At 52.2% G+C, this 25,265-nt stretch overlaps 2 protein-coding genes across 3 annotated transcripts; both read right to left on the minus strand.

Annotated features, from left to right (window-relative positions):
• Window positions 1-561: 561 nt before the first annotated feature.
• On the minus strand, window positions 562-5,078 carry RILP (Rab interacting lysosomal protein). 2 transcript variants are annotated; one of them, XM_063173721.1, is made up of 8 exons: window positions 4,839-5,078; window positions 4,263-4,386; window positions 3,720-3,841; window positions 3,361-3,552; window positions 2,432-2,595; window positions 2,199-2,321; window positions 1,751-1,834; window positions 562-1,483 (listed from the first exon to the last, which is right to left on the minus strand). In XM_063173721.1, the coding sequence occupies exons 1-8, from the start codon at window positions 5,076-5,078 to the stop codon at window positions 1,327-1,329; spliced, it is 1,206 nt and encodes a 401-aa protein (XP_063029791.1). In that variant the 3' UTR covers window positions 562-1,326. The 2 variants fall into 2 exon arrangements, with proteins under 2 accessions (XP_063029791.1, XP_063029790.1); XM_063173720.1 differs by lacking the exon at window positions 4,839-5,078 and having other exon boundaries at window positions 4,263-4,742.
• Window positions 5,079-5,171: 93 nt separating this feature from the next.
• On the minus strand, window positions 5,172-24,451 carry PRPF8 (pre-mRNA processing factor 8). Its single transcript, XM_063174222.1, has 42 exons — window positions 24,342-24,451; window positions 24,096-24,264; window positions 23,210-23,374; window positions 22,898-23,116; window positions 21,458-21,670; window positions 21,211-21,336; window positions 21,029-21,134; window positions 20,348-20,538; window positions 20,058-20,177; window positions 19,792-19,981; window positions 19,502-19,621; window positions 19,067-19,201; window positions 18,841-18,970; window positions 18,333-18,529; window positions 18,020-18,226; window positions 17,767-17,930; window positions 17,327-17,453; window positions 17,010-17,202; window positions 16,483-16,670; window positions 16,034-16,272; window positions 15,372-15,518; window positions 14,133-14,343; window positions 13,930-14,046; window positions 13,599-13,846; window positions 13,235-13,414; window positions 12,865-13,000; window positions 12,143-12,312; window positions 11,718-11,847; window positions 11,376-11,522; window positions 11,032-11,192; window positions 10,382-10,573; window positions 9,556-9,793; window positions 9,202-9,330; window positions 8,542-8,655; window positions 8,260-8,433; window positions 7,831-8,024; window positions 7,286-7,525; window positions 7,058-7,199; window positions 6,739-6,879; window positions 6,360-6,499; window positions 6,023-6,225; window positions 5,172-5,477 (listed from the first exon to the last, which is right to left on the minus strand). The coding sequence occupies exons 1-42, from the start codon at window positions 24,439-24,441 to the stop codon at window positions 5,323-5,325; spliced, it is 7,008 nt and encodes a 2,335-aa protein (XP_063030292.1). The 5' UTR covers window positions 24,442-24,451; the 3' UTR covers window positions 5,172-5,322.
• Between the last annotated feature and the right edge of the window lie 814 nt (window positions 24,452-25,265).

Raw genomic sequence — 25,265 nt, forward strand, 5'->3', positions numbered from 1 at the left:
CCAGGGGCTCCACACAGCCACACAGGGGCTGGCACCTGCCTGAACATCTCACCTGTGCCACCCCACTCCCCTTGTGACATCCTCTATCGTCCCCAAAACTGCTTTAGCCAATGTCCCCCCAACCCAAACAAACATCCAGTGCCACCCCCTGCCTCACGCCCCATGAGCCACCCCATGGCACTGCCAAACCCTGGCAGGGACTTAGAGGAGGGGTCCCCTTGTCCCCCACAGCAACACAGCCTGACCTGTGCTGGCCTTTGAAGGGCTGCTGGCCACTGCCCCACCTCGCCACGTCCCCAGGAGCTTTGTGTCAGCAGATGCACAGGAAACACCTTTTTCCTACCCAAGGCCAGCTCAGCCGGGGGGGGCTCCGGGCTGGAAGCACCCCTTGGCCATGCAGGAATTAACTCCTCCATGCCCAGCACTGTGGGATCACACCCCTGGAGCCCCCTCCCCACCAGAAGGGGCTCAGGGGGCACAGCCATCAGGAGAAGGGCAAGGGAAATCTGGGAGCGTCACCCAGCCCTCCCCAAGCAGAGAGCAGAGGCTGCAGGCAGAACCTCAGAGGAAAAACAAGACTGATTTATTTCCAAATTAAAGGTAGAAAGTACCTGATCTGAGGGGACTGATGCCCCCATGAATACAAGGATTGTTCCAGTCTGCCAGGTCCCAGAGGTGCCAGGAAGAGGTGTCAGTACAAAACTGATTCACCCCAAGCCTGAGAAGTGCAGGAGTGGCCCTGGAGGTGATCCTGTTGGCTCCAGCCACAGGAGCACCTGGACACCCAGTGCAGTGTGCTCAGCCCCACCCCAGCCCTGTGGGGACCCCAGGGCACCCCAACTGCACCTTCACATTGCAGGGATTGGGGAGCTACTAAAGAAAGGGGTGAGGTAAAACACCCACAGAGCAGGATGGGGCAGCTGTGGGCTGTGAGCAGAGGGGTTTGCAGAGAGCCACCAGGGGATGGAAGATCCCTTTTGGGGTGTGGAGAAGGAAGAGGGTGCAGCCCCCCACCGTGCTGAGCTGCAAGCAGGGAGCAGTGGGGAGGGGGCCCAGCTGTGAGGGCCCCTCTTAGCTAAGCTGTGGGCACAGTGAAAGGGTGGCTGGTGGGCAGAGGTGCCCAGAGGTGCTGAGCTGTCCCAGCCAGGCTGGCAGGCCACATCCAAGTGTCCCAGTGGGTCTGCAGGAACCTGCCCACGCTGTGGCTTTGCCACCACCGTGGCACAGGGAAGTGCCAGGGCTGCTGTGCTGCTCTGGAATCCACTGGAAGAAGAGGATCCAGGAAGTTCTGCTGCGAGGACAGATCCTGCTCCCGTTGCCGTGGGGTCAGAGTGCTGCTGTGGCTCTGTCAGGGCAGCTGGACCCGGCCTTGCTCTCTCCCTCTGGCTCCAGCTGTGTGTCCAGTGAGTCAATGATTTCCCAGGTTCCAGGGCAGCTGGATGAGGGGGGATCTTTGCTGCTGCCCTGGTACCACAGCCCAAAACTGCAGAGAGAGCAGAGAAGGGCTATGGGGGAGAAGAACTTGCCCAGGGAGGATGCAGAATCCCAACCTCCCTCTGTGGTGATGTGGCACCCAGGACAAGGCAGATCCCCCTAAAACAGCACCCCCTGCTCTGACAGCATCCCTGCCAGCCCTGCTGACTCTGTTCCCATCACATCCAAGCTCCACAGCTGCCAGGTCCCAGCCAAACCCCAAACCTCTCTCCACTGGCAGAGCTTCCCATTCCTACCAGCACAGGAGCAAACTTACAAGCTCCTAATTTTGGATTCTGGAGGCTGAGCATCCACACAGTCTGTGCCATGACCTGGGAGCCAGGAGCCCTCCTCTTCATCACTGCACAAAGAAATGGGGGCAAACCTGCACTGAGCCACAGCAGCGAGTGCTGGAGCCACTCTGGTGTTTGTCCAGTGCTCCCAGTGCCACCACCTCACCTCCCTTTTGTCACATGCACGCAAGGGACAAGTGGCATTTGGCCAGGCCATGCCTGACTGGTGACAGGGACACACGAGCCCCGGTGGCACAGCTATGCCAGAGCAACACATCAACTGCAGACATCAAACCTTTGATCTCTGGAGGGAGGAGGCAGCTCTGGGCTTGGGGAGGCTCCAATCCAGGGCATCAAGCACATGGAAATGCTGGAGCAGGGCAGCCAGCCCCCACCCTGCATGGGAGGATCCCAGCACCCAGCCAGACTCACCTGCTCCCCGACTCCTCCGTCGTTCCCAGCATTTTGGCTCTGATTTTTTTCCTCTGTTTTTTGATATTTGACTTCATTGCATCCAGGAAGAAGCTGGGAATTCTCTCCTCGTTCAGCAGCTCCCTGGTAAAAAGCAGCCAGCTGGTTAAGCAAGAACCTGGGGAAGATTCTGCTCTGGCTGTGGTGGGAGCAGCCTCTGCTGGGCCAGGGGTGGCTGCAGGGACAGGACTCACCTCTGGTAATAGGCCAGCTCCTCCTGCACCAAGAACAGGTTGGTCTTGAGCTCATTCCTCTCTTGCAGGATCTGCTGCAGCTCTTCCTTGGAGAAGCAGCAGTGAGCAGGGCTCCTGTCCCCATCCTGGTGCTGTGGCTCCTCTGAGGGTGACAGGGCTCCCTCCTGGAGGGCACGGAAAGAGAGTCAGCAGGCAAGCAGAGACCTCAAAACCCCCACCCAAAGGCTGGGTGCACATGCAGGCAAAAATGGAAAAGCCTCAAAAATGCCCTCATCTCAGCCAGCAACCACACATGGCAAACCTCCCTCATCCTCTGTCCCATCTACTTTTAACTCCTGTCACCTCATCTTGCTCCACCCATAACACTTCTACAGAGAAGGTGTTGGTGGCATTGCAGACACCACCACACTATTCACTTTTCATCTGTGGGGTTTCCTTGAATAGCCACGTCTGGGTGTGCCAAAAGCTCCACACAAGGCTGGGAACGTGGGGTCAGTGTTGGTGACGGCCAGCAGCAGCGAGGCCACAGCTCAGACTCACCACGCCAGGCTCTGGTTTGGGGTCACAGCTCAGACTCACCACACCACGCTCTGGTGTGGGGTCACAGCTCAGACTCACCACGCCAGGCTGTGGTTTGGGGTCACAGCTCAGACTCAGCACGCCAGGCTCTGGTTTGGGGTCACAGTTTGGATTCACCACACCACGCTCTGGTGTGGATCACAGCTCAGACTCAGCACACCAGGTTCTGGTTTGGGGTCACAGCTCAGACTCACCACGCCAGGCTGTGGTTTGGGGTCACAGCTCAGACTCACCATACCAGGCTCTGGTTTCGGGTCACAGTTTGGATTCACCACACCAGGCTCTGGTGTGGGATCACAGCTCAGACTCACCACACCAGGCTCTGGTTTGGGGTCACAGCTCAGACTCACCACGCCAGGCTCTGGCTGCCGGCTCTCCAGGGCTGTCCTGCTCCTCCTGCTCGTTTCCCTCTGGCTCTGCAGCATGGCAGCCTCCAGGTCTGACTTCTGCTCCAGAGCACTCTTGAGCTGGGCCTGCACCACGGCCACCTTGTGCCGCAGCTCCTCGTTCATGGCCATGAAGCGCTGGAGCTGTTCCTGCAGCTGGAGGGCCCAGGGCAGCCAGAGGTGAGGCAGTGTCCCCACCCAGGGACAGCAGTGCCACCTGCCCAGCAGGCTCAGCAGCTGTGACAGCCCCGGCGAGGGGGATGTGACATGAAAGCAGCTGCCCGGGCCCTGGCACACCGCACCCCTGAGCTCCCCGCCCTCACCGCCTCCGTGTCCCGGCTCTTGCAGACGATCTCGTGGGCCTGGGCACGGAGCTCATCCCTCTGCCTGTCCACCACCTCCTTGAGCCGCAGCATCACCTCCCGCTCCTTCCGTGCCGTGCTGTCTGGGAGCACACACAGGACAGGAGTCAGAGTCCCCCAGGGACTCCCCCAAGCCCACAATGCTATCAAGTTCCTCAATGCTTCTGCTAAGTCTGACTTGTTCCTGGTAATCTCACAGTGGAAAGAAGGGAACTGAGAGTTTTAGACTGATCCTGGAACATCCTTGTGTTGCCACAGCAGCCCAAATCCTGTGCCTGCCTCCATCACCCTTCTGGGGCCTTTCGAGGTGCTTTGGAGGTTTGGGATCCCCGATTTGCAGAACAAGGTAATGCCTGTGCTCCCTGCTAGGACAGGTATCCAAGGTGAGGGAAAGGAGAGCAGCATTCCAGACTCTAGAAGAACAAGTTCAGCCCTGCACTCAGCCTGCCGCTCCACAGAGACACCGTGTGGCATGGGGGACCCCAATCCCACGGGGACACCCACCTTCCTGGGACTGGCTCTCGGCAAGCTGCCCCAGGAGCTGCCGGTTCTGCTCCTCCAGGCAGGCCAGGCGGCCGTGCAGGGCTCGCTCCCGGCGCTCGGCCTCCCACAGCCTCTGCTCCGGCTCCTGGGGACAGGGACACCGGGTCAGAGCCACCCCCGGCGGCAGTGACAGCCAGGACAGCCCTGAGCAGCGGACGGTGACAGCCAGGTCAGAGGCTGCCCAGGAGATAAGGGACAGTGGGGACAGTGCCACTATCCCGGAAAGGGGAACAGCTGGGTCAGACCCATACCAGAGGACAGGGATAGCGAGATCAGAGCCGTCCCAGGGGATGGGGGACACCACGGACAACCATCCCCTGGGAAAAGGGAACAGCGGGGTCAGAGCCGTCCCCACGGGGAACGGGATCAGCGAGGTCGGAGCCGTCCCCACGGGGAACGGGAACAGCCGTCCCATAAAACGCGGGACACCCGTGCCAGCCCCATTCCCCGGGAAAAGCGACCAGCCGGCTCGGCGCCGTCCCCAGGGCCACTCCAGCGGGGACACGCGTGGCTCGGCGCCACCGGCTCCCAGCTCACCTCCGCCTCCTGCGGCCCGGCCGGCGCTGCCGCCGGCGCCTCCCCCTCAGCGGCCGGCGGGGCCACCAGCGCCTCGAGCAGCTCCAGCAGCCGCACCACGGGCGGCACCAGCCCGGCCACGGCGTCGGGCCCGAAGCGGGCGGAGAGGCGGCGCAGCTCGGCGCCCAGCGCCCCCGCCATGCGGTAGACGTGCGGCGGGGCCAGCCGGGCCGGCGGCGTTCGCCACAGCGGCTCCGCCATCGCCCCGCGCCCGCGCGGCTCCGCCCGGCCGGCCCGGCCCGCCCCGTCCGGGGCCGCCCCCGAGGCGGGATCTCCGCGCTCCCTCAGCAGTGCTCCCGTTCGTACAAAATTTATTGAGAGGAAAAGTGGGGAAAAGAACAACAACGCGAGGGGTGAGGGGGGCGAGCGGGGCGCAGTGGAGGGGAAGGGGGAGAACACGAACACGCTGTTGAATATCAACAGTACTAAAGGGACGCGGGCAGGATCAGGCGTAGAGATCCTCGCGGTCGGCAGAGTAAACCTCCCCCTCCTGCAGCAGCGCGAAGTTGAGGAAGTGAGAGGGGCGATGGACCTCGTGGTAAAACTCCTTGGGGTTGGCGAGCTGCAGCTCGTACTTCATGTTGGGGTCGTGGCGGACACCTGGAGAAGAGGGAGTGTCACCCACATGAGCACCCCTTCTGCCTCCTCCACCCTTCAGGAGCCTAACACAGCCCTCCACCCTTCTATGACCATTTCCCTGCCAGGAGAAAGTTCTAAACCCACAAAATTATCCCTCTTTGGGTTCCTCCCCTCAAGAGATTTATAATCCTTTTGTGCTAATCGAGTGTTCTGTCACTCTCATTTCCTGACCCTTTCTCCAGCTGCCCGTGGTGTTCATGATACCAGCACCTCCCTACTGGGAACAGCTTCTCTTTTGCATTTTCCATTATCTCTCCTGCCTGACAGGGATTAATTATTCAGTTGCGATAGACCATGCACTACAATCCTGACAGACATGGGATCTATTTTTCCTCTCGAGCCACCAAAAAAACCCCAATTGAACTGGTACTGTGTAAAGTTCAGGGCACAGTGCTGGTATCCTTGCCAGCCACTCTGAAAAAGCCTTGGAAGGGATAAGGAGCTATTCCTCCCTCCCCAAGCTCCTCACACTGCCTCCTTTCCCTCCCCTCCCCAGGCCAGCTCACCCATGAAGTTGTAGTTCCAGGAGCCCTGTGCTGGGACCATGAAGAAGCCGAGGAAGCGGTCAGACAGCAGCATCTGCACCCTCTCGTAGTGGGAGGGCAGGTACCCCTTGGGGTTGTTGCCCTTGTCCGTGTTCTGCCGGCCCCACTCGTACCCGCTCGGGGTCAGCTTGTAGGCTGTGAGCGTGCAAGAGCCAGGGGTGAAACTGAAAAGGAGAAGAAAGGAGGCAAGTCAGACTCACCTGGGGCAGAGGAGGGGTAGCAGGAATGAGCCAATCCCCTTGTGCCGATTTTATTTTGAGTTCTCCAGCTCTGCACCAGAAGCCTCCCTGCCCCTCACCTGCAGGTGATGATGATGGTCTTCTCCCCATCCCAGGAGGGGTTGTCAGCCATGACCTTGGCGTGGGTGGTGACATCCTGTGGTGAGAGCTGAGGGGACTCGTTTGGTTGGGTGTGAATCCACCCCAGAGGTTCCATTTCCTGTAAAAAGAGTGGTTTAGAGAAAATTCAAAACCATTTAAAATTAGACCACTTCAAGCCTGGCAAAAAGGACACAGAGATCACAGGCTTCCCTCTCACTTGATCTCAATCAAGTCTGGCTTCAGACTGAGCCCTTTCAGTCCTACAACTACAAAAGACCAAGGAAAGCTGTTCCACCACTTCAGGTCCTTTTTAATGACCTTCCACCCGCCCTGGAAGCTGAACCTCTCTCTACCCACCTTGAGATACTCGTGCTGTGGCAGCTGCCCTGGGAGGTGCACGGTCTGGTGTGTCCCCCACTGGGGCACCATCACAATGCACCGGATCTCCTTCACCTGGGGGTTGTCTGGGGGGCTCACTCCATACAGGTAACCTGCAATCTGAAACACACACACCTGCCTTAGAAAGCCAGAAGAGATATCTGTGAGTGGGAACTCCTTAATTCCTGAGGAGAGCATCAGAGGGATCCACGTGGACAAAGCACAGCAGGTTCCCAGCCCTTTCTCCCCTGGTGTGCTTGAGTGGGGCACAGCTGTAACAAACTCCCTGCACACTCACCTGGGCCCTCAGGTCTGAGATGCAGATGAACTTCTTCAACACATTTTTGGGAAGAATGTAGGTGTAACCTGTCTCCTTGATGTCATCTGATGAGACATAGATGTGGTTTGTCCGCAGGTGGAGGTTGGCAGCAGAGATTGCTCTGTGAGGAGGAGACAGTGATCAGAGGGGGCACAGATCCTCCCTGAGCATTCCAACCCTTCCCACCACCCCTGCCTGCCTTCCTACCTGACCCTCCACTCAGTCTTGGAGGAGAAGGTTTGGGTTTCGTAGTTGCTGGTGGTGGAGGTGATGATTTCATCCCCGTGTTTGTTCACCGTGCGGGTCTGCGTGGCCGTCAGCTGCGACTGCTCCTTGGTTTGCTTCTCAATTTCTGCAATCTGCTGCCTCTGCTGAGATGGGGCAGAGATCTCCATGCCCAGGATGATGTCTCGGATCTCTGACTGGGTCAGGGATGCAACGTTCACGCTGGGAGAGAAAATTCACCCGAGTCAGGCATTTCAAAACACATTCTGGAGCCTTCTCACCTGCAGGGACAAGCTCAGAACATCCACTCTGGGCACTATAAAAAAATTAAACCAAACTTTTTGAACAAAAGAGGGGCCATGATCACATAATGTTTAGATCAGTGATTTGGTGCAGACATTTTTATCTGCATTACCAGAAAGTTTTTAAAATTAACCAGATCCCCAACAAAGCTGAGAGTGCACTGACAAAGACCCCTGCCCACAGCCTTTACGGCAGAAGGAAAGGCTGGCAGGATTATGGCTTACTTGTTCTTCTTGCCATAGTCAGCAAGGATGAGATCCTTCAGCTGCACCTCCACCTTGATCCACTCCTCATCCGTCAGGGTTGGCCAGATGTGGTGAGGCTCAGTGATGGTTGTCTTGTCTGGCTTCAGGATAACTTTGGCTCGATCGTTGTTCACGTGCAGCGCCCGGAGAATCAGGATCAGACGGGAGAACGCCTGGGAGATGGAAAGAAGATGGAGTTAGGAAGAAGAAAATTAAATGTACAAGGCCCTAGAGCAGCATTCCTCTGTTTGAGCATATGGGAATTGCCAGGGAAATCCATGTAAAGGAAAATCCAGGCAGATTCAGAGCCAAGTGCTCCCAAACAAATCATCAGGGATATCTGAGCCCTTGGTTCCTGCCTCATTTATCAGCAGCAAAGCAAAATGCAGGAGACACATGTGTGCTTACTGTGTAGGAAGAGATGGTTTTCAGCCAGTCATCATAGAGATTGAAGAGAACCATCTGGGGTTCAGTGGCCTTCAGGATGAGATCACCAAACTTCTCCACTTTCAGACAGGCCTGGAAGGGCAGCTGCAACTCCGAGCCTTTGATCACAATATTGGGGAAATCCAGCAAGTGCACCTGGAGTTTATCAGGAGGAATTAGCTCACAGCTACTGCAGAACATGACACAGAAGTGTCCTGTTATCTCCCACAGATTTTACACATCCTCAGGGAGCTGCAGCCTTACCTCAAGTGGGTCCAGCATGCCCTTCCGTGTCACTATGATCTGCTTTGGCTGCTCCTCCACGGGCAGGGATCGGATCAAGGCAGCCACTTCCTCAGCAGTCTTCCACTTGGCCAGCTGCAGAAAGACAGCAGGGTTAGAGAAATATCCCCCTGCTCTCCAGCAGCCTCTCCATGTCTCTGGGAACCAAAGGGACGCAAACCAAATTCTAAAAATACAACTGGAATTTATGGCTTGTTCCAGATCAGTGACAAGGCCCAGCATTTCCTCCTTACTGATCACAGAGGGCAGTTCCCATTCCTGGAGCTCAGTTACTCCTGAGCGGCTCAGAAAAAACCAGCTGGCTACTCCACCTCCCTGGATTTGCCACCTGATTCTCACTGCACTGGATGTACAGCCAAGTGTAACACGGAGCAGAGCACTGTTCCTCAAGCTCTGCTTGATGATGTGGGGTCTCTACACCTCAGAATCTCAAAATCCTTCCAGCAGCAATGCCTGTGTTCCTCCACTTTTATACCCCATGCTCCTGCCTGCCTGACCACTTGGACTTTGGAGCTCTAAACCCATTAAGAGGCAGGAAGATGAAGATCTTTGTGATGTTTTCTGCTCAAGGGAGTTCCCCAAGCAGTTTGAGCCCACCCCCAGCTCACATCCAAGCCCTACCTGTCCCAGACGTTTCTGTCCTGCCCACACAGAGGTGTGGATGATCTTCAGGAAGAGCTGCCCAGTTCTGGGATTGAAGATGAAAATGGCTCCGTTGATGGGTTTTGTGGTCAAATTCCCTTCAAAAGTCTGAGGGAAAAAGTGAGAGTGAGAAGTGCAGGGAGATAAATTGAGCCCACCCACACCTTTACACAAGAGCCAACTCTCTGTGTGCTTTGAGCTGTGAGGGAAATGTAAGGGCTGCCCTGTGCACTCTGCAAAAATCTGGGTCCATGTGTTGCCTCCCAGATTTCCATCAAGCATGGAAACCTCCACCCCATTCAGTCCTTTCCCTGAGCATCCCTCAGGCCTCACCTTGTGGATGGTGACTCTGTACACATTGGTGTCATCCACAAACCAGATGATCTGGTTGGAGAAGAGCTCCCCATAGTTCTGGGAGGACAGGTAGGGCTCAGTGGGCTCTGAGGAGTAGAGCTGCAGCCCTTTGCGGATCCGCTCCCTCAGCACATACAGGGCAGGGTTTGCTTTCATGATTTTGGCCATGGCCTGCTGGATCAGGGGTTTGCTCCCAGGGAACCAGTTCCCATAAGCACTGAAGGAGGAAACAAACAGAAGTTTGTTACCATTAGACCTGAAGAGGTGACAGCCCCACTCAAGTCTTTCCATGCAGCAGCTAGACCCCTTTCTACCTGCTGAAAATACAACTTTGTGCTGCAGTGTGACTTCTGTAATGCCCTGGGAGGTGGGCACCTATGGCTTTTACCTACATCCCCTCAGTGGGAAGCCAAAGCACACACATGCTGCAGTCCCAGAAAAGCTGCACCATCTCCAACAAACACACTGGAGAACAGATTTGTGACTCTGCCCCTTGTTTCCAGTGAGAAATAGCTGTCCCCACTTGTAAGGGCTTTGAAACAAGGCCTGTCCTTCAGCTCCAACAACAGTCTGACAGAAATATCCTAAGAAACAAATTATTAATGAACTGAGGGAACTGAACCACTACTACTGAGCAAAACTGGGCAATCTGAGATGCCTTATCCCACTCACTGCCATCTCCAGCCTTCTCCTCTCCTCCTCCTGCCTGGAATACAACCCAGTCTGGAGATGCACTGAGACAATTCCCACAAACCACCAATCCCAACCCTAGAAATGAAACCACAGAAGAAGGTGCAGCTCTGACCTGTGCAAGTTGTAGGCCAGATCAATGGCAATGAGCACCCCAGTGGGAGAGGGGTAGATGCTCATGTTGTCTGTGGTGTAGTCCAGGAACTTGGCCCTGGCGTAGCGCTCGATGTCGTGCGAGTCGTAGTCGCCCCAGCGCAGCTGGATGTCAATCCAGTACTTCTGGGTGGTGGTGCTGTCCATCACATCCCTGAGGAGAAAACAGCCCACAACAACCTCATCTGGCACAGAACTCTCCTGCAGTAATTGTCATCTAGCATGGACACTGCAGCCAGCTCATAATCACCCTGGAAAGGGACGCTGCTGTTCTCTCACACAGCAGTGAATGCAGAGGCTGGTGAAAGGTTTAAACAAAGCAGCAGTGAGTCCAGGGACTGTCTGGTGAGGATTCACTCCAGATTCTGGCCCTGGGCCAGCTCAGCTTTGTGGGGTTTGCAGAGGAACCTTCAACAGCTCAGGGGAAAGTTCACCCAGAGGAGAGGACAGGAGCAAAGGCAGTGCCAGGAGGTGCTGCAACCACCTACCCAAACAAGCCCTGTGCACTGCTGGGCACAATCTCCAGTGTCCCCAAATGCCCAAGAGACACAGAGGCTCTGGATGGCAGCAGCTCTGCACTGCAGGGAGACTGAGGAGAGGGAAAAAACTCACTTGGAATCTGCCAGCAAGGATGGACGTGACACGTTCCACTTGTAGGAAGCAAAGAGAAGGATATCTGCACATGAGGAGTTCATCTTGTAGGACTTCCTGGGATGGATTGTCTCCTTCTGCACTGTCTCAATCTCCAGAGCATCCAGCTCTTGATCAAACACCTGGGGAAAAGGCAATTAAAGATGAGATGTGTTCAAGCAACCCAGATAAGGAATCTATCCTCAACACCAAGGCAGTCAGGAAAATCCCATTTTCCATTTCTTCCCTTTCTCTGCCAAATTGCTGGGGGAAGACTGGTCCTGCTCCAGAAGGGCACAGAAACAAACCAAGGTAACACTGCTCACCTGACACAAATCCATGACAATGCTCTCATGGATCTTCTGCCACAAGTGAGCTCGGAAAATCTGGATGAGGGAAATCTTCAGCGTGGGGATTTTGCCATGCATGAAGATCCCTGTCAAATCCAGCTGCACTTGGAACCCAACATACACCTGCAAAGGAAAAGCAGCTGTGAGAACACACAACAGCACAACTGAGGGAATTTTAAAAATGGAGCACTTAAACCTGTTAAGGAGGTTTAGTACCTCTCTAAGAGACATTCTGATAATTAATTGGATCAATTAACTGCTCTAATTTCAGTGGAAAAGCACTGTCTGCTCCTAGAGGGACAAACACCAGGTACTTACGTTGGCTCTGTTGATGGTAGGAGACCACCAGAGAGTGAATCTTCTGTTTGGAATTTGGTTCAAACCTGATCTCTGGGCATTTGTCAGCTTCTTCCACTTCATGGACTCCTCAAAGCCACTGGCCTTCTCCCTATAAAGGACAGATCATCAACTGCATTAGATTCAACTGAATGAGATGTCCCCCATCTCTGCTGCCATGTGTCACTTGTAACAGACACAGGGATCACCCATGAGCTGGGAGTTTTGTTTCATGCCAAGAAATTTCCATGGATTTGCAAGAAGTTCAGCTGTAGCCCCCTCCCAGGTCCCTCACAACTGATCTACACAAGGTTCTGAAGTGAACCTTGTGTAGATCTGAAAACCAGCAGAAACTCAAGAGAACCAGCACAGCCTGAGCCCAGAGCCCACAGCAAAGCTCCTCTTACCAGAAGAGACCCTCCCACGTGGGGAAGTAGGTGCCCTTGAAGAGTGTGTGCTCCAGGATGCCTTCCACCCCGCCCAGAGCCTGGATCATGTCCGTGCGGTAATTGTTCAGGTTCCAGAGTTTGCCATCGTGGCGCTGGTGTGTCCACCAGAACGGGTTCTGCTTCAGCACCTGCAGAAACAGAGAGCAGATCACTCACCTGGCTGCACTACCTGCAGGAGCCAACACCATGGTGATGGTCAGGGAGCAGGTAAAAAGCTTCATGCCCTCAGTGCTGGAGGACACAGCTCATCTGCAACACGAGTTCTGTCAGTGCTACTCTGCAATTCACTCTGGGTGGAACCCCAGGTGATATTTTTATCTTTCAGGGACTGGCCTTCTACAGAGCTGTCATTAAAGGCTTTAAATAACAAATTATTCCACTGTTACGAAAACTTAATATTTTGTAACGTTTATTTTAGGATAATTATTCTTCTCTCTCCAGAACTGATTCTGTAATATGTTGTTGTGTTTATTGTGGTTTCCTCCAATACACTGCAATCTATCTAAATGATTCCAAAGGGGATAAGCTACAAATTCTGGAGCACTTGGCTCCAAATAGCCTCTACCAGTCTCAACACAAGGCTGTAAATTCTTTCTGCAGCAGAGACAGAAGTGCACCTGCAATAATGCAAGGTACAAGGACTTTGTTTGGACAGGTGAAGAGAAATTGCCTGTCAGTACCTGATACTGTTTGAAGTCAGTCCTGACTCTCCATCCTTTATCATAAGCCAGAGTGTGCCTGTCCTTCTGGAAAAGGGTGTTAATCCGAGGAATTCCCCTGTCCCATGAGTCCTCCAGATCCTCCAGGGTCAGACGCCTGAAGAACAAAATCCCCACACTTTGTTACCTCTCAATTTACAGCAATGCACTAACGAGTAGTTCAGATGAGATCAAAGAAATGACACAGAGCTCAGGGCTCTGGCAGGGGACACTAAAATGCCAGAGGTAAGAGAACAGCATTGCAGGTACCACAGGGCCAGCAAGGTCTCCAAAACCCCCAGACAGCACAAAACTTCCCACTGCTGCCTGCCTCCCTGACGTGGACACACACCTGTTCTGGGCTATGGCCTCCTGCCGTTTCAGGGCATACTCTGCCCACACCCTCTGAGAGTCAATGAATTCACTCTCCCATGGCTGGATGTAGCGGTACAGGTTGGGGATGAGCTGATCCTCCTCATGACTCATTCCCGAGCGGAAGTGAGTGATGCCAACATCTGTCTGCTTGGACCACCTGGAGCAAAGAGACAAGAATGAGGTAGGAGGAACTGGGACTTCCCTCATCACTGCCATGAGCTACTGTAAAGGCAACATAGCTCTGTACCATGGCATGGTTCAGCACTCTTGGAATATTTTTAGTGGAAAGAGCATCTGAGAGAACACTCAAGTCATGCAGGAGTTAGAACAGCACAACTCACCTCAGGTCAGACTGAGGGATGAGAACGTGGCCCATGGAGAGCATGCCCAGCCCTCCCAGCTCCTTAGGGGTGTAGAACACCACAGGAGGAAAACGGCTGGGCATTTTAGAGTTCAGGCCAATCTTGATCCGAGTCTGGATTTTATTCTCACACTTCACCAGCAGATCAAGCAGCTCCTGAGTATTTACAACAGCTTCCCGGAAATAAGTCATCAAGCCAATCAGAGCTGTGTTCCATTTATTGACAATCTAGAAAGGAAAGGAAAGGATCAGCTCCTGGCTCATTCCCAAGCATCTCTAGAAAGCTGTCATAGATGTCCCTCCTCCCTTACCTTAGTGAAGGTTGTGGAGCCAGAGGCCATGAGGATCTGCCTCACTCTGTTGTGAAACCTCTGCATGGACTCATCATCCACACGCAGGAAGCACTGAGCCGTGCGCTCCTTGGTCACCTGGAGAGCACAGAGCCATCAATCCCCTCCTGGGACCCCTCTCCAACCCATGGAAACCCCACCCAGGGATTGCTGTCCCAGCCCACCTCGTTCTGCAGGTTCCAGACGCCGTCCTTGTGGGTGAACTCCTCGTAGCTGGTGCGGCACTTGGGCAGGATGCGGCACTCGAAGCCGCACATGTTGAACAGCAGGTTGGGGTTGTCCTTGCTGTACACGGACACAAAGCTGTTCTCCCACTGCACCGTGGTCACCGAGCGGGGCAGACGGTTCTTGATGTCCCAGAACACAGCACGGCCACTGCACAACACCATGGGCACAGGGACACATCATAATTTATACCCAAATAACAACTGGGCAAAGTCTCAGAGCTTCCCGAATCTTTCAGCGCAGACCCCTCACTTCTCACATCTCATCCTGTGCATCTATCAGTCTCCAACAGTTATTTATCACTGATTTTCCCCCTTTTCCCAGCATTATTTATCATCCATTTTCCCCTTTTTCCTAGCACTTCTTCCCCAGTCTCCAACAGTTATTTATCACTGATTTTTCCAGCACTTCTTCACCAGTCTCCAACAGTTATCTATCACTGATTTTCCTAGCACTTCTTCCCAACAGTTATCACTGATTTCCCCCTTTTTCCTACCACTTTTTCCCCAGTCTCCAACAGTTATTTATCACTGATTTTCCTAGCACTTCTTCCCCAGTCTCCAACAGTTATTTATCACTGATTTTCCCCTTTTTCCCAGCACTTCTTCCCCAATCTCCAACAGTTGTTTATCACTGATTTTCCTAGCACTTCTTCCCCAATCTCCAACAGTCATTTATCACTGATTTTCTCCTTTTTCCCCAGCACTTCTTCCCCAGTCTAACAGTTATTTACCACTGATTTTCCCCTTTTTCCTACGTCTTCCCTAGTTCTCCAACAGTTTTTTCCCCTTTTTCCCAGCATTATTTATCACTGATTTTCCCCTTATTCCTACCACTTCTTCCCCAGTCTCCAACAGTTATTTATCACTGACTTCCCCCTTTTTCCCAGTACTTTTCCTCCAGTCTCCAACAGTTATTTATCACTGATTTTACCCTTTTTCCCAGCACTTCTTCCCCAGTCTCCAACAATTATTTATCACTGATTTTCCCAGCACTTCTTCCCCAGTCTCCAACAGTTATTTATCACTGATTTTCCCCTTTTTCCCAGCACTTCTTCCCCAGTCTCCAACAGTTATTTATCACTGATTTTCCCAGCACTTCTTCCCCAGTCTCCAGCAGTTATTTATCACTGATTTCCCCCTTTTCCCCAGCACTTTTTCCCCAGCTGCAGCACTCACAGGTTCACGTCGTGCTTCATGAGGCGCATGCGAGCGTCCCGGGGCCAGCACTTCTTGTTGTTGTAGCCCACAATGTTCTCATTGTTGGGGTCAGGGTGCTCTGTCAGGTACCTCTGGATCAGGTCCCTTGCCTCATCAGCTGTAAACCTGGAAATGCACAAAAAAGGATCTGGAATTACATGGTTGATTTAGCAACACCAGCCTGGTCAGAAAGATAAGGATTAAATGAGGAAAAGCTGTTTGTCAGACTGTGTGAAGGTAACTATCCCATTTTTGTGTCCTCCCAAGGAAGGGGGAAATTTCATTAGCAAATTTCATTAGCAACAGAGCAACTCAGGGTTTGGGTTACCTTCCCATGAAGAGACAGAAAAGGTTTATTTTACCAGTCTCTAATTTACCAAATCTCTAACAACTGGCATATTTCTATTTCTATTCATTTGTGTTTCTTGACATTGTTGTATTTCTATCGGTCCAGTGAAACTGCAGAAAAGCAAACTGAGAAAGCAAGAGGAGGCATGTGGACATCCAGTTACCCACAGAAATCTGTAAATTAAAATATTCCTGATCTTCAAAGCAAAAGTAACAAAAGCCAGCAGCAGGAACATATTAAACCCTCCTTGCCTTTGTGCTGACCTGAGGAAAGCAGGGCCCAGAGATCTCACCTGAAGAAGATGTGAATCCTGTCAATGTATCTGCAGAAGAGGCGAATGGGATGGGCCACCTCCGTGGCAATGTCCTGGAAGCTGAGGAAGTCATTTGGCATCTGGGGAGGCCCTGCCATCTCACTGGCCCTGTGTAGGCCCAGCACCAGCAGGTCCATCACGAGCCCATAGTACTGGACAATGAAGGAAGCAAACTGCAGCCCACGGATAATCCCATAGGAGTTTGTGTGATTCATGTCCTGAGGAGATGAAGGGGAGTTGTGAGAAAACACATCCCAACACATCAGAACCCTTTCTCCTGCGCAGCCGTTCCTCAGCACGACCCTGAAGGTTTTTTTTACTCCCTCATCACCTTTCTTTGGCAAGTGTTGTGCTCCTTCTTTTCCAAACCCTCCTCCTTCAGGGGTCCCTTTTAGCACAAAACCCCCTTTCCTGACAAGAACCATCACCTTGTAGTTGATCACCACGTTGTTCTTGGCTGTCATGTAGTCAGCAATGTTGTGATCAACGATGAGACGCAGCAGCCTGTTGAGCAAGGTCAGGTCAATCTTCTCATACATCTTCTCAAAGCGAGACTCCAGCATCACGTTGCACTCCCCTTCACTCGTTTCCCAAACATCCTGCAGGTTATTGATGCCTGAGGGAACAAAATCTTGGGTTATCTGACACATCAGAGCACAGAAGCAGCCACTGGATACAGGAACTCAACATAAATCCTGCAATGCCTGATTTTTTAGACTCTGGATCTTCCAGTCTATCCAGAAGTGGGAGGAAAACTATGTAATCAACCATAAATGCTGCTGTGCAAGTTGTCCTCCTCCAGTATACACACATGTATTAACCTACAAAATACATCCCTGATTGTAATTATTGACTGCAAATTACAAAACCAAAATTCAGCTTCTAAGGAGACTCATAGGACACAAAGGAACCACAGGAAAAATCATTTTTGCATGGAATCCAAGAGCCCACTGACCTTGGCACCACTTGTACACCAGCAGTGGGGGTGGCTCAGTGTCAGCAGGTTTGATCCAAGGAGGGAAGAGCCTTCGCTTATCAGCCTCATACCACAAGTACTGATCCAGATAAGCATCTGTGATCTTCTCCAGGGGCTCAACATCATAAACAGGGACCAAGTGGCTGTAGAGATCCATGAACTCAATTCCCACCTAAAAAAAAAAAAAGAGGGGGAAAAACTGAGGCTGGTAGTTGAGAGAAAACACAAAGTTTTTGTGCAATTCAGCTTCTGAATGCAGCATAACCTGGCTGGGCTTTCACCAGGCTTTCACTCACCTCCTTGAAGGCTCTCTGAGTCAGCAGATGACGCTTGATTCTGGACAGAGCTTCGTGGGGATTATCATAAGCCTGCTCAATCAAGCCCAGCTCCTCTCTCTGTGACTGATTCAGGCGTGATTTCACACTGAAAACAAAGGAGAACAGCTCAGCACCTGCACACAAACAGCCTAAGGGCCACAGCATTAAACTGATGAATGATAATGTTCAAACTGTAAATCCTCACAATCCACATCCCCAAACTTGCAAACATAGCAGTGGTTTTGCCCAAGTGACAGAGTCAATAGGAACTCCCAGATAAATTGGCAGTACCAAAACCAACAGCTTTACCAGTCCACCAGGGTAAATTTTATACCATACTCCATCACAGGAATAATGGGTAACAAAACAGAAATTTTTCCCAGTGCCCCTAAAGATCAAGAAAATTTCCCACTGCTTACCTGTAAGCTTCCTTCAGCCTCTCCAGGGCTAAGATCAGCAACTTGGTGTCATGCTTGTAGGACAGTGGTGGGAAAGGAATGGGGGAGAACCTCCTGCTCTCCAGCCAGTGCACTGTGGTTGTGTACACAGCAACGGCCTCTTCTGCAGTGATGTAAGGCCCATCCTGCAGAACCACACCACCAGAATTCATCAGTGAAAGCTTCCCTATGAGAACAGCATTAATTTGGGCAATTTCAGGGAGGACAGAAGTACCTTCAGGTAATTATGCTGCCGTTCCTGCTCAGCTTTCAGGTAGAGTCTGGTCAGCCTGCCCAGGTTCTTCTTACAGACGGTTTTGTCAACGGTGGCGCCCCGGCGGATCCGCTCCCGGTTGTAGTGAGCTGTGTTTGTCCACCAGTCAGCTTTGGCCTTCACATACCTCAGGATCATGTTCTCAATAGGAGTCGGCAGCCCTGGCACCTGGGGAGGGACAGGAATTTGAGGGAAGCAGAAGTGGAAGCCTTCCAAGAGCAGTTCCACTTGGGTGATGTTAGAACTGAACCCAAAGGCCAGGTGAGAGCTTTACCTTCCAGGGAATATTGGCCTTCCAGCAGCGCCAAGCCTCACTCAGGTGCTGCAGGATGGTTCTGGCTTTGTTCTGCTTGATCCCTTCTGGCATCATGTCCAGGATGTCGTGCATCACAGCTGCCCTGAGCTCCAGGTCAAAGTGAGACTCCACGCGCTGCTTCGTGACAGTCTTTGCCACACCCTTGGAGTGACGGCCTGGAAAAAGCAAAATCCTTCAGAATTCTGACACCACCAGGCAGTGATTCTCCTCATTCCTGAGGAGGTGCAGGATGTCTGGAGAAATTACACTGCCAGGAGTCTGGAGTAAATGATTAAGGGGCTATGGAGCAGGAAATCCCACTTCCACTTAGAATCTGTTCTGGGGGCACAGATCTTGAAAGAGCTCTAAGTTGGTCAGTGGAGCATGGATAAAAACCACCAGTATGAACAGGGAACTGGCTGGCAAGCAAACAGTATTAATCTTTGCCACACACTCCTCCCACGTGCAGCATTTACAGGGTGCTGACCTTCAAACTGCCTGGCCAGCAGATTCCCCAGCCAGCGTTCCAGCAGTGGGGTGATGCCCCTCATGAAGAAAAGCCACACTCTCCAGCCTGGAGCCCAGAAACCACAGCCAGGACCTTTGCCCACAGGCCCCTGGAAGAACAGAGACACAAGAGCAGGTCATTTATTGACAGTCCAGAATTCCTCAGTTTAAATGGGGTCAGTATCATGTGGAAAGGTGGAACTCACAGTGTTAAACCTGTAGTAGATGAGATGTTTCAGGTCCTTGCACATTCGAATCTGCCTCATCAGTTTGTATTTGTACCGGTACATCCCTGTGAGCTGACCCACGTGGGCAAAGATGTACTGCAGGCCATCTGCCAGCTGAGATAAGGAACACAGTCAGGGACAAACCAACACCTCAGACACCACCTCCAGCAGCCAGGTTTACTGGACAGATTGTATCAGGCCATACAAAGTTCCTAATGCTGGCTCAGACAATGATCAATTCTTATAAACTAATATAAAAGCAGAATTTCAAACAGTACTGCATATTTTCAATGTTTCCTCTCTTCTCCATAACACTGCAATATTCAGCCACTTTGTGCATCCCATATAAAATATTCCAATTCTCCTCTCACCTTCTTCTCACCACATTTAAAACCAAAAAGCCAAAAAGCTTACCTGAAATGCATCCACATTCCCCAGTCTGTACTGGACGTGGCTGTCCACCACCAGCTTAGTCAGCCGCAGCACCTCCCGGCACAGATGGAACGCGTTCCCAAAACGGGATTTCTTTCTTTCCTGGAAAAGACAAAATATTCAGAATTTATGTAAAAATGTCACAGAAGAGCGAAACAACTCAAATCTGGTCAACAACTGAGCAGCTGAGGCACTGTGACCTCTCTTTCCTCACTACACAACAACCTTCACATAAACTCTGCTCTTGTGTACAACAGCACACGGACTGGTACCTTTGTGGTGAGGGTCTTCACAGGCTTCAGGTTGAAGTTGTAATCCAAGTGAAGGTAATTCAGGTTCTTTCTGTGGATCAGCAGGTTCAGCATGTTGTAGCCCTGGCGACACACCTGCAGGCCAACCTCCACCCAGTCCAGCTTGGTGGACTGGAAAAACTTGGTGGCCTTGAAGGAGCGGAACAGGTACCTGGAGAGAGCAGAGACCACCATCAGCTCAATCCCTACAGAGATCAGCAGGTCCCCACTGAACAGAGCCCACTCACCTCTTCTTCTGGGCCTTGGGAGGTCTGTGTTTGAGTGCATTCAGGACATAGTACTTCAGGAGCTTCTGGTAGGACACTCTCACCTTGACTGGCTGTCCTGCTGGGCAGTGCTCACGGTACCTGCGGATAAATCACACCCCAAAGCTTCAGCTAACTCACATTCCTTAGACAAAAGTCTCCAGAAATTCTCCTAAAATCTCTAGAAACCAGCCAGCATAGTGTCTTTATTTAATTTTCAGGTAATAATGTCACGATCACTGCATCAGCCCTTCCCCCAGGACAGAACTCACCAGTTCTTGACCAGTGGGATGTCAAGAGCTCTGCGGGTCCTTCCAGACCTCAGGTTGAAGGGTCGTGGTGCCCACAGCAAGGCAATGCCATTGGCTGTGTTATCAGTGTAGAGAGGGGTATCCTTCAGGAAAGGCTCCACAAACTCTGGCAACTCAAACTCTTCATCGTCATCAGGCAGTGGTTCCTGGCTCTGAAACACAGAAGCATCACACAAGGTGATTGCTGGTTGTTTCAGCTCAGTTTCTGAGTTGAGCAAGTTAAAAATCCATCTCTTTGCTCTCATGGAAGAAGTGTGGCTGCACTGAGCATGAGAGAAGCAAAAAGCACCCAACAAGGCAAACTGTGGCTACCAGACCCTGAGTTAGGTGTTATGGGGTAACTTCAGGGAGATACCAGCTCCTGAATACACCAAGAGCAACCAAAAAGACAAATCATCTGTCAGAAGACTCTAAAATCATTAATTACACATTTGGCTTTATCCTGCAGAAACCAAAAGAGACAACTTTGTGCAACTCCAGAAGAAAACTAAAATGACAACTGTGGCTTTTTTTTTTTTTTTTTGTTAAAGGGCTGGTGCTTTCTTCTGAAATATTTATGTTTGTGTGCTGCTATCAGAAGCAAGATGCTAAAGCCCCCTATTTCCACACCTAGGGTTTATCACAGTTAACCCAGTGACTCACCTTGACAGAATGTCTGTGTGAAATGGGGTTTATCAGAGGATCAAAGTAAAAAGCTGGGAGGTCAGGATCTTCTGTTTTAATGAAAACAACGTTTGGAGTATGATACCTGCAACAAAAAATAAGCATTAGAGCCTTTGACAGCCTTTCCCTCCTCTCCTGGCTCAGGAGGCTGCTGCTCTTACCAGGTGAGGTGGACATGGTGTGGCAGGTTGTTGTACAGGTACGGGAAAGCGATTTTGTACTCTGTCCTGATGGGCTGCCTGATGATGATCTTATTGATGTCATTAAATTCATTCCAGTCTTCATCCCTTAAAATGAGACAAGAAACTGTTATGCAGGCATTCAGGGTGAGAGAGACAAACATTTGTGACTGAAAACATCCCCATTTCCCAGATAACCACTCATCACTCTCCTAAACCCAACACTTACTGAAGATTGATGTCCCTGACGAGGGGCTCAAACTTGGGACCTCCAGGAATGGCCATGTTGAGTGCCTTGGAGGTGAAGAATGCTTTCAGGTCAAACAGGTAGAAGTAGTTGTCATCCACCAGGTCAGTGAGCAGCTGGTTGGCCAGGCGGTACAGGGTGGACATCATGGGCAGGGTGAACTGCCAGCGCTGGTACGTGGAGCCGTTCACATACCTGGGAGAGCAGAGCAGGGACACTCAGCACAGCCACAGCACCAGAGTCACCAAACACCTCCTGCCACCCAGCACTCATCATGGACAGGTGACACATGGGTGTCTCCAGACTTAAGAAAAGGCTGCAGCACTGTTAAAGATCACTCTGGACTCCTCCTGCCCAGAAAATGCTGCTCTGGTTCCTCTCCTCCTCTGTGTCCCAACTCACACAGAGCATCTCTGCACCTTGAGCAAATTTCAAATTCCAGCTAGACAATGCAGGCTGTCAGCTTTACAGCATGGTCAGTGTCACCATGGTATTTTCTGAAAAATCCTCTTTGCCCAGGATTTTCTCATGGGAAGCTGAGAAACCTCAGAGAGAAATGAAAACAATAATTATCTGACTGCTGCTCCCGTGTTTGCTGCTTTGTAATATGGTCTGGACATTGTCTTACCAACAGGTGCATGTTTGATTGGTTCCATTGAATTGTTTTAACTTAATGATCAATCACCATCCAGCTGTGTTGGACTCTCTGAGTCAGTCATGAGTTTTTAATATTCATTCTTGTCTAGCCTTCTGATGTACCCTTCCTCTTTCGTTAGTATAGTTTCAATATAGCATAATATAATATAATATAATTAATATAAAATAATATAGAAATTAGAAATTAATAGAAAATTATAATATTATAAACAAATGGTAAATATATTCATATAATTGTTATATTATATTATATTATATTATATTATATTATATTATATTATATTATATTATATTATATTATATTATATTATATTATATTATATTATATTATATTATATTATATTAGCCTTCTGAGACCATGGAGTCAAATGCCCACCTCTCAGCTCATCCTCATGACAAACACCACAGCCAGAAACATAATTTTTAGCAGGTGAGTGGGTCACAGGCCTCCTGGATAGAGGGGCCTTGCTGGATGTTGAACCATAGAATCCCAGAATGGTTTGGCTTGGAAGGAACCTTAAAGCTCATCTTGTTCCAAGCCTTCCACCTTCCACTATCCCAGGCTGCTCAGAGCCCCATCCAACCTGGCTTTGATCACTTCCAGGGATGGGGCAGCCACAGCTTCTCTGAGCAACCTGCACCTTCCCAACACTCAGGTTTTCCCTCCCACCCCTGAGGGAAGGTTTTTCTCTCCCCACCAACAGCACACAAAGGTTACACACTGCTCTGCACTGTTTGTTTTCCCCCTCTCCCAGTGCCACCTACTTCCTGTTGTCCTTCAGAGGCTGGTGGTCATAGAACCAGTCCAGCACAGGGGCATCCTCCTCTGGATCCAGCTCCAGCTGAATGGCCTCCAGGGGCTCCACATCCAGGATGTTATCAGCATAATCCAGAGGGGGTTCTTCATCATCAAACGGGGGGAATCTCATCCTCTTGAAGTGACGCCTGTCCCTCTTCTCCCGCCTCATCATGATCCACATGGAGCTGCAGGAAACCAGGGGGAAGTTCAAATCAGGGGGGGGTTCATGGTGGGTGCAGAAAGGTTTGGCCCAGCTGGGTGAAGGAGAAGGCACCTACCCCCACTGGGCAATGTAGACAGGCTCGATGACCCAGGGGATCTCGTTGACGAAGGAGATGGCGCCGGTGATGTGGTACAGGACAGGAACGTCTCGGATCTGCTCCCAGGGCATGGGCATGTTCTCCAGCAGCTTCAGCACAGCGTGGGGCATGTACTTCAGAGCACTGCAGCCACAAAGCAAGGGAAACCACGCTGGAGTGGCTCTCAGGGACAGCCAAGCAACTGCCATGAGCCCCACAAGCTCCCAGTTTTCCCTGAGAGCTGCACATCTAACCCGTTCAAAAACCAAATCCGTGAATTTCCCACTCTACCTTTGGGCTAGCAAAAGGTTTTCCAGTGATGTGGCTTTCAGCAATGTTGCTAACAGAAATGGAAGTTTTAAAGTGAGTTTCTGGAGTTTTTATGGGTAATGGTAAGTTACTGCAGCAGGCCATGATGTGTACTAGACAGCTCTCTACACCCAAACAGCAAAGAAGCACTCAGGATGCTTTTTCATCTTTCAAAAAACATTTCATACTCTCTCCAACTTCTTCTAAGACACTGTTTTATGCAGGGTAAAGTTTTTTCTCATAAATTCAAACGAACATTTCCCTTTGCTGATGCTCTTTTGCACTGACACCTCACAGCAACACTGACACGGCAAGCCCTTTGGAGAAAGGGCTTCTCCTTCAATGATACACTATCCAGGCGAATATTTCTTCTCATAAATTCAAAGCAACAACTCCTTTCACTGATCCTCCTCTGCACTGACACCTCAGGGCATCCTAAGCGAGCTACAACGGGCACGAAGAGACTTTTGGAGAAGAATCTCTCCCCCTAACAACCACCAAAGCAGCAGCGGCGGATCCCCCGAGCTCCCCCTGTCACACACCGGGGACCCCTTACCCCAGGTAGACGCGCTTGTCGTGCCGGAACTTCCTATTGGTCATGTCGCCGTGGTCGCGGATGATTTTGCGGACGTGCTCGGGGGGCATGTCCTCCTTCTGCGCGTCCACGAAGCCGAATTTCCTCTTCTCCGCATAGCGCTTGGCCTGCAGCTGCTGCCACTTGCGGGCTGCGGGGACACAGAGCCGCCGGGTCACGCCTTGTCCCCCCCCGGAGGAGGATCTGGGGGGCCGGGGCCGTACCCACCTTTCTCCTGCAGCTTCTCCTCGGACATGTAGTCGGGCAGCGGCGCCAGCGGGTTGGGCACCGGGGCGCAGCCGCCGCGGTACGGGAACACGGCGGCCATGGCGACGCTGCTGCGGAGAGCGTGGAGAGGGGCTCAGGGTGAGGTACAGAATCACAGCGAGGCCGCCGCCGGCCGCTCCCCCGTCACTCCCGCCCGCCCCGGGCCCACCGCGGGCCCGCCGCTCCCCCTCGGCCCTCACCGGCAGCCGCGACCCCCGCGCTCCCCCACCACAATGGCGGCGCCGCGCCGTCGCTACCGCGCCTGCGAGACCCGGATGTAGGCGTGACTGGCAGCGCGGGATGTCCAATCAGCTTTCAGGAAGTCTGACAGACAGTTGGCTTACCCTATCAGAGCGAGGAGAGGTGGGGGGGGGGGAAATGAAGGCGGAAGAGGGGAGGAAGTTGTGTCTGGCGCACACTTCCGGTGTACTGTCCCGCTTTCCCCGGTCCCGCCCTTCGCTGCTTCCCATTGGCGGAGAGGGGCGGCGGTGACAGCGCGGCGCCGCTTCTGATTGGACAGCGCCTGGCGTAGCCCACTGCTCGCTGCTGTAGGGGGCGCCACGGTGCCTTCCCCCCTTCCCGAGGGGTGGTAGGGACGGGGGGAGCCCATTTTGGGTATCCCGGAGAATCCCGGTGATGTCCCCGGTGGAACACGGGGCCTGGACATTCCCTCAGTGCGCTCAGCCAGCCCCCGTGGCCCAGGCAGGCAGGGGATGCTGTGCCCCAGTGATGCCTCACCCCCAGCCCTGCCCCCATGGCCACACTGTGGCCCCTGATCCCCCAGCAAGAAGCCACCCACCTCACTGCCCCCTTGCTGCCCCTCTCCAGGAGCACAGGGCCCTCCAGTGTTTGCCCAGCAGCTGTGAAATGTGAGGGCAGCTCACT

This window comes from Melospiza melodia, chromosome 21 (assembly GCF_035770615.1).
Source record: "Melospiza melodia melodia isolate bMelMel2 chromosome 21, bMelMel2.pri, whole genome shotgun sequence".
Lineage (NCBI taxonomy): Eukaryota > Metazoa > Chordata > Aves > Passeriformes > Passerellidae > Melospiza > Melospiza melodia.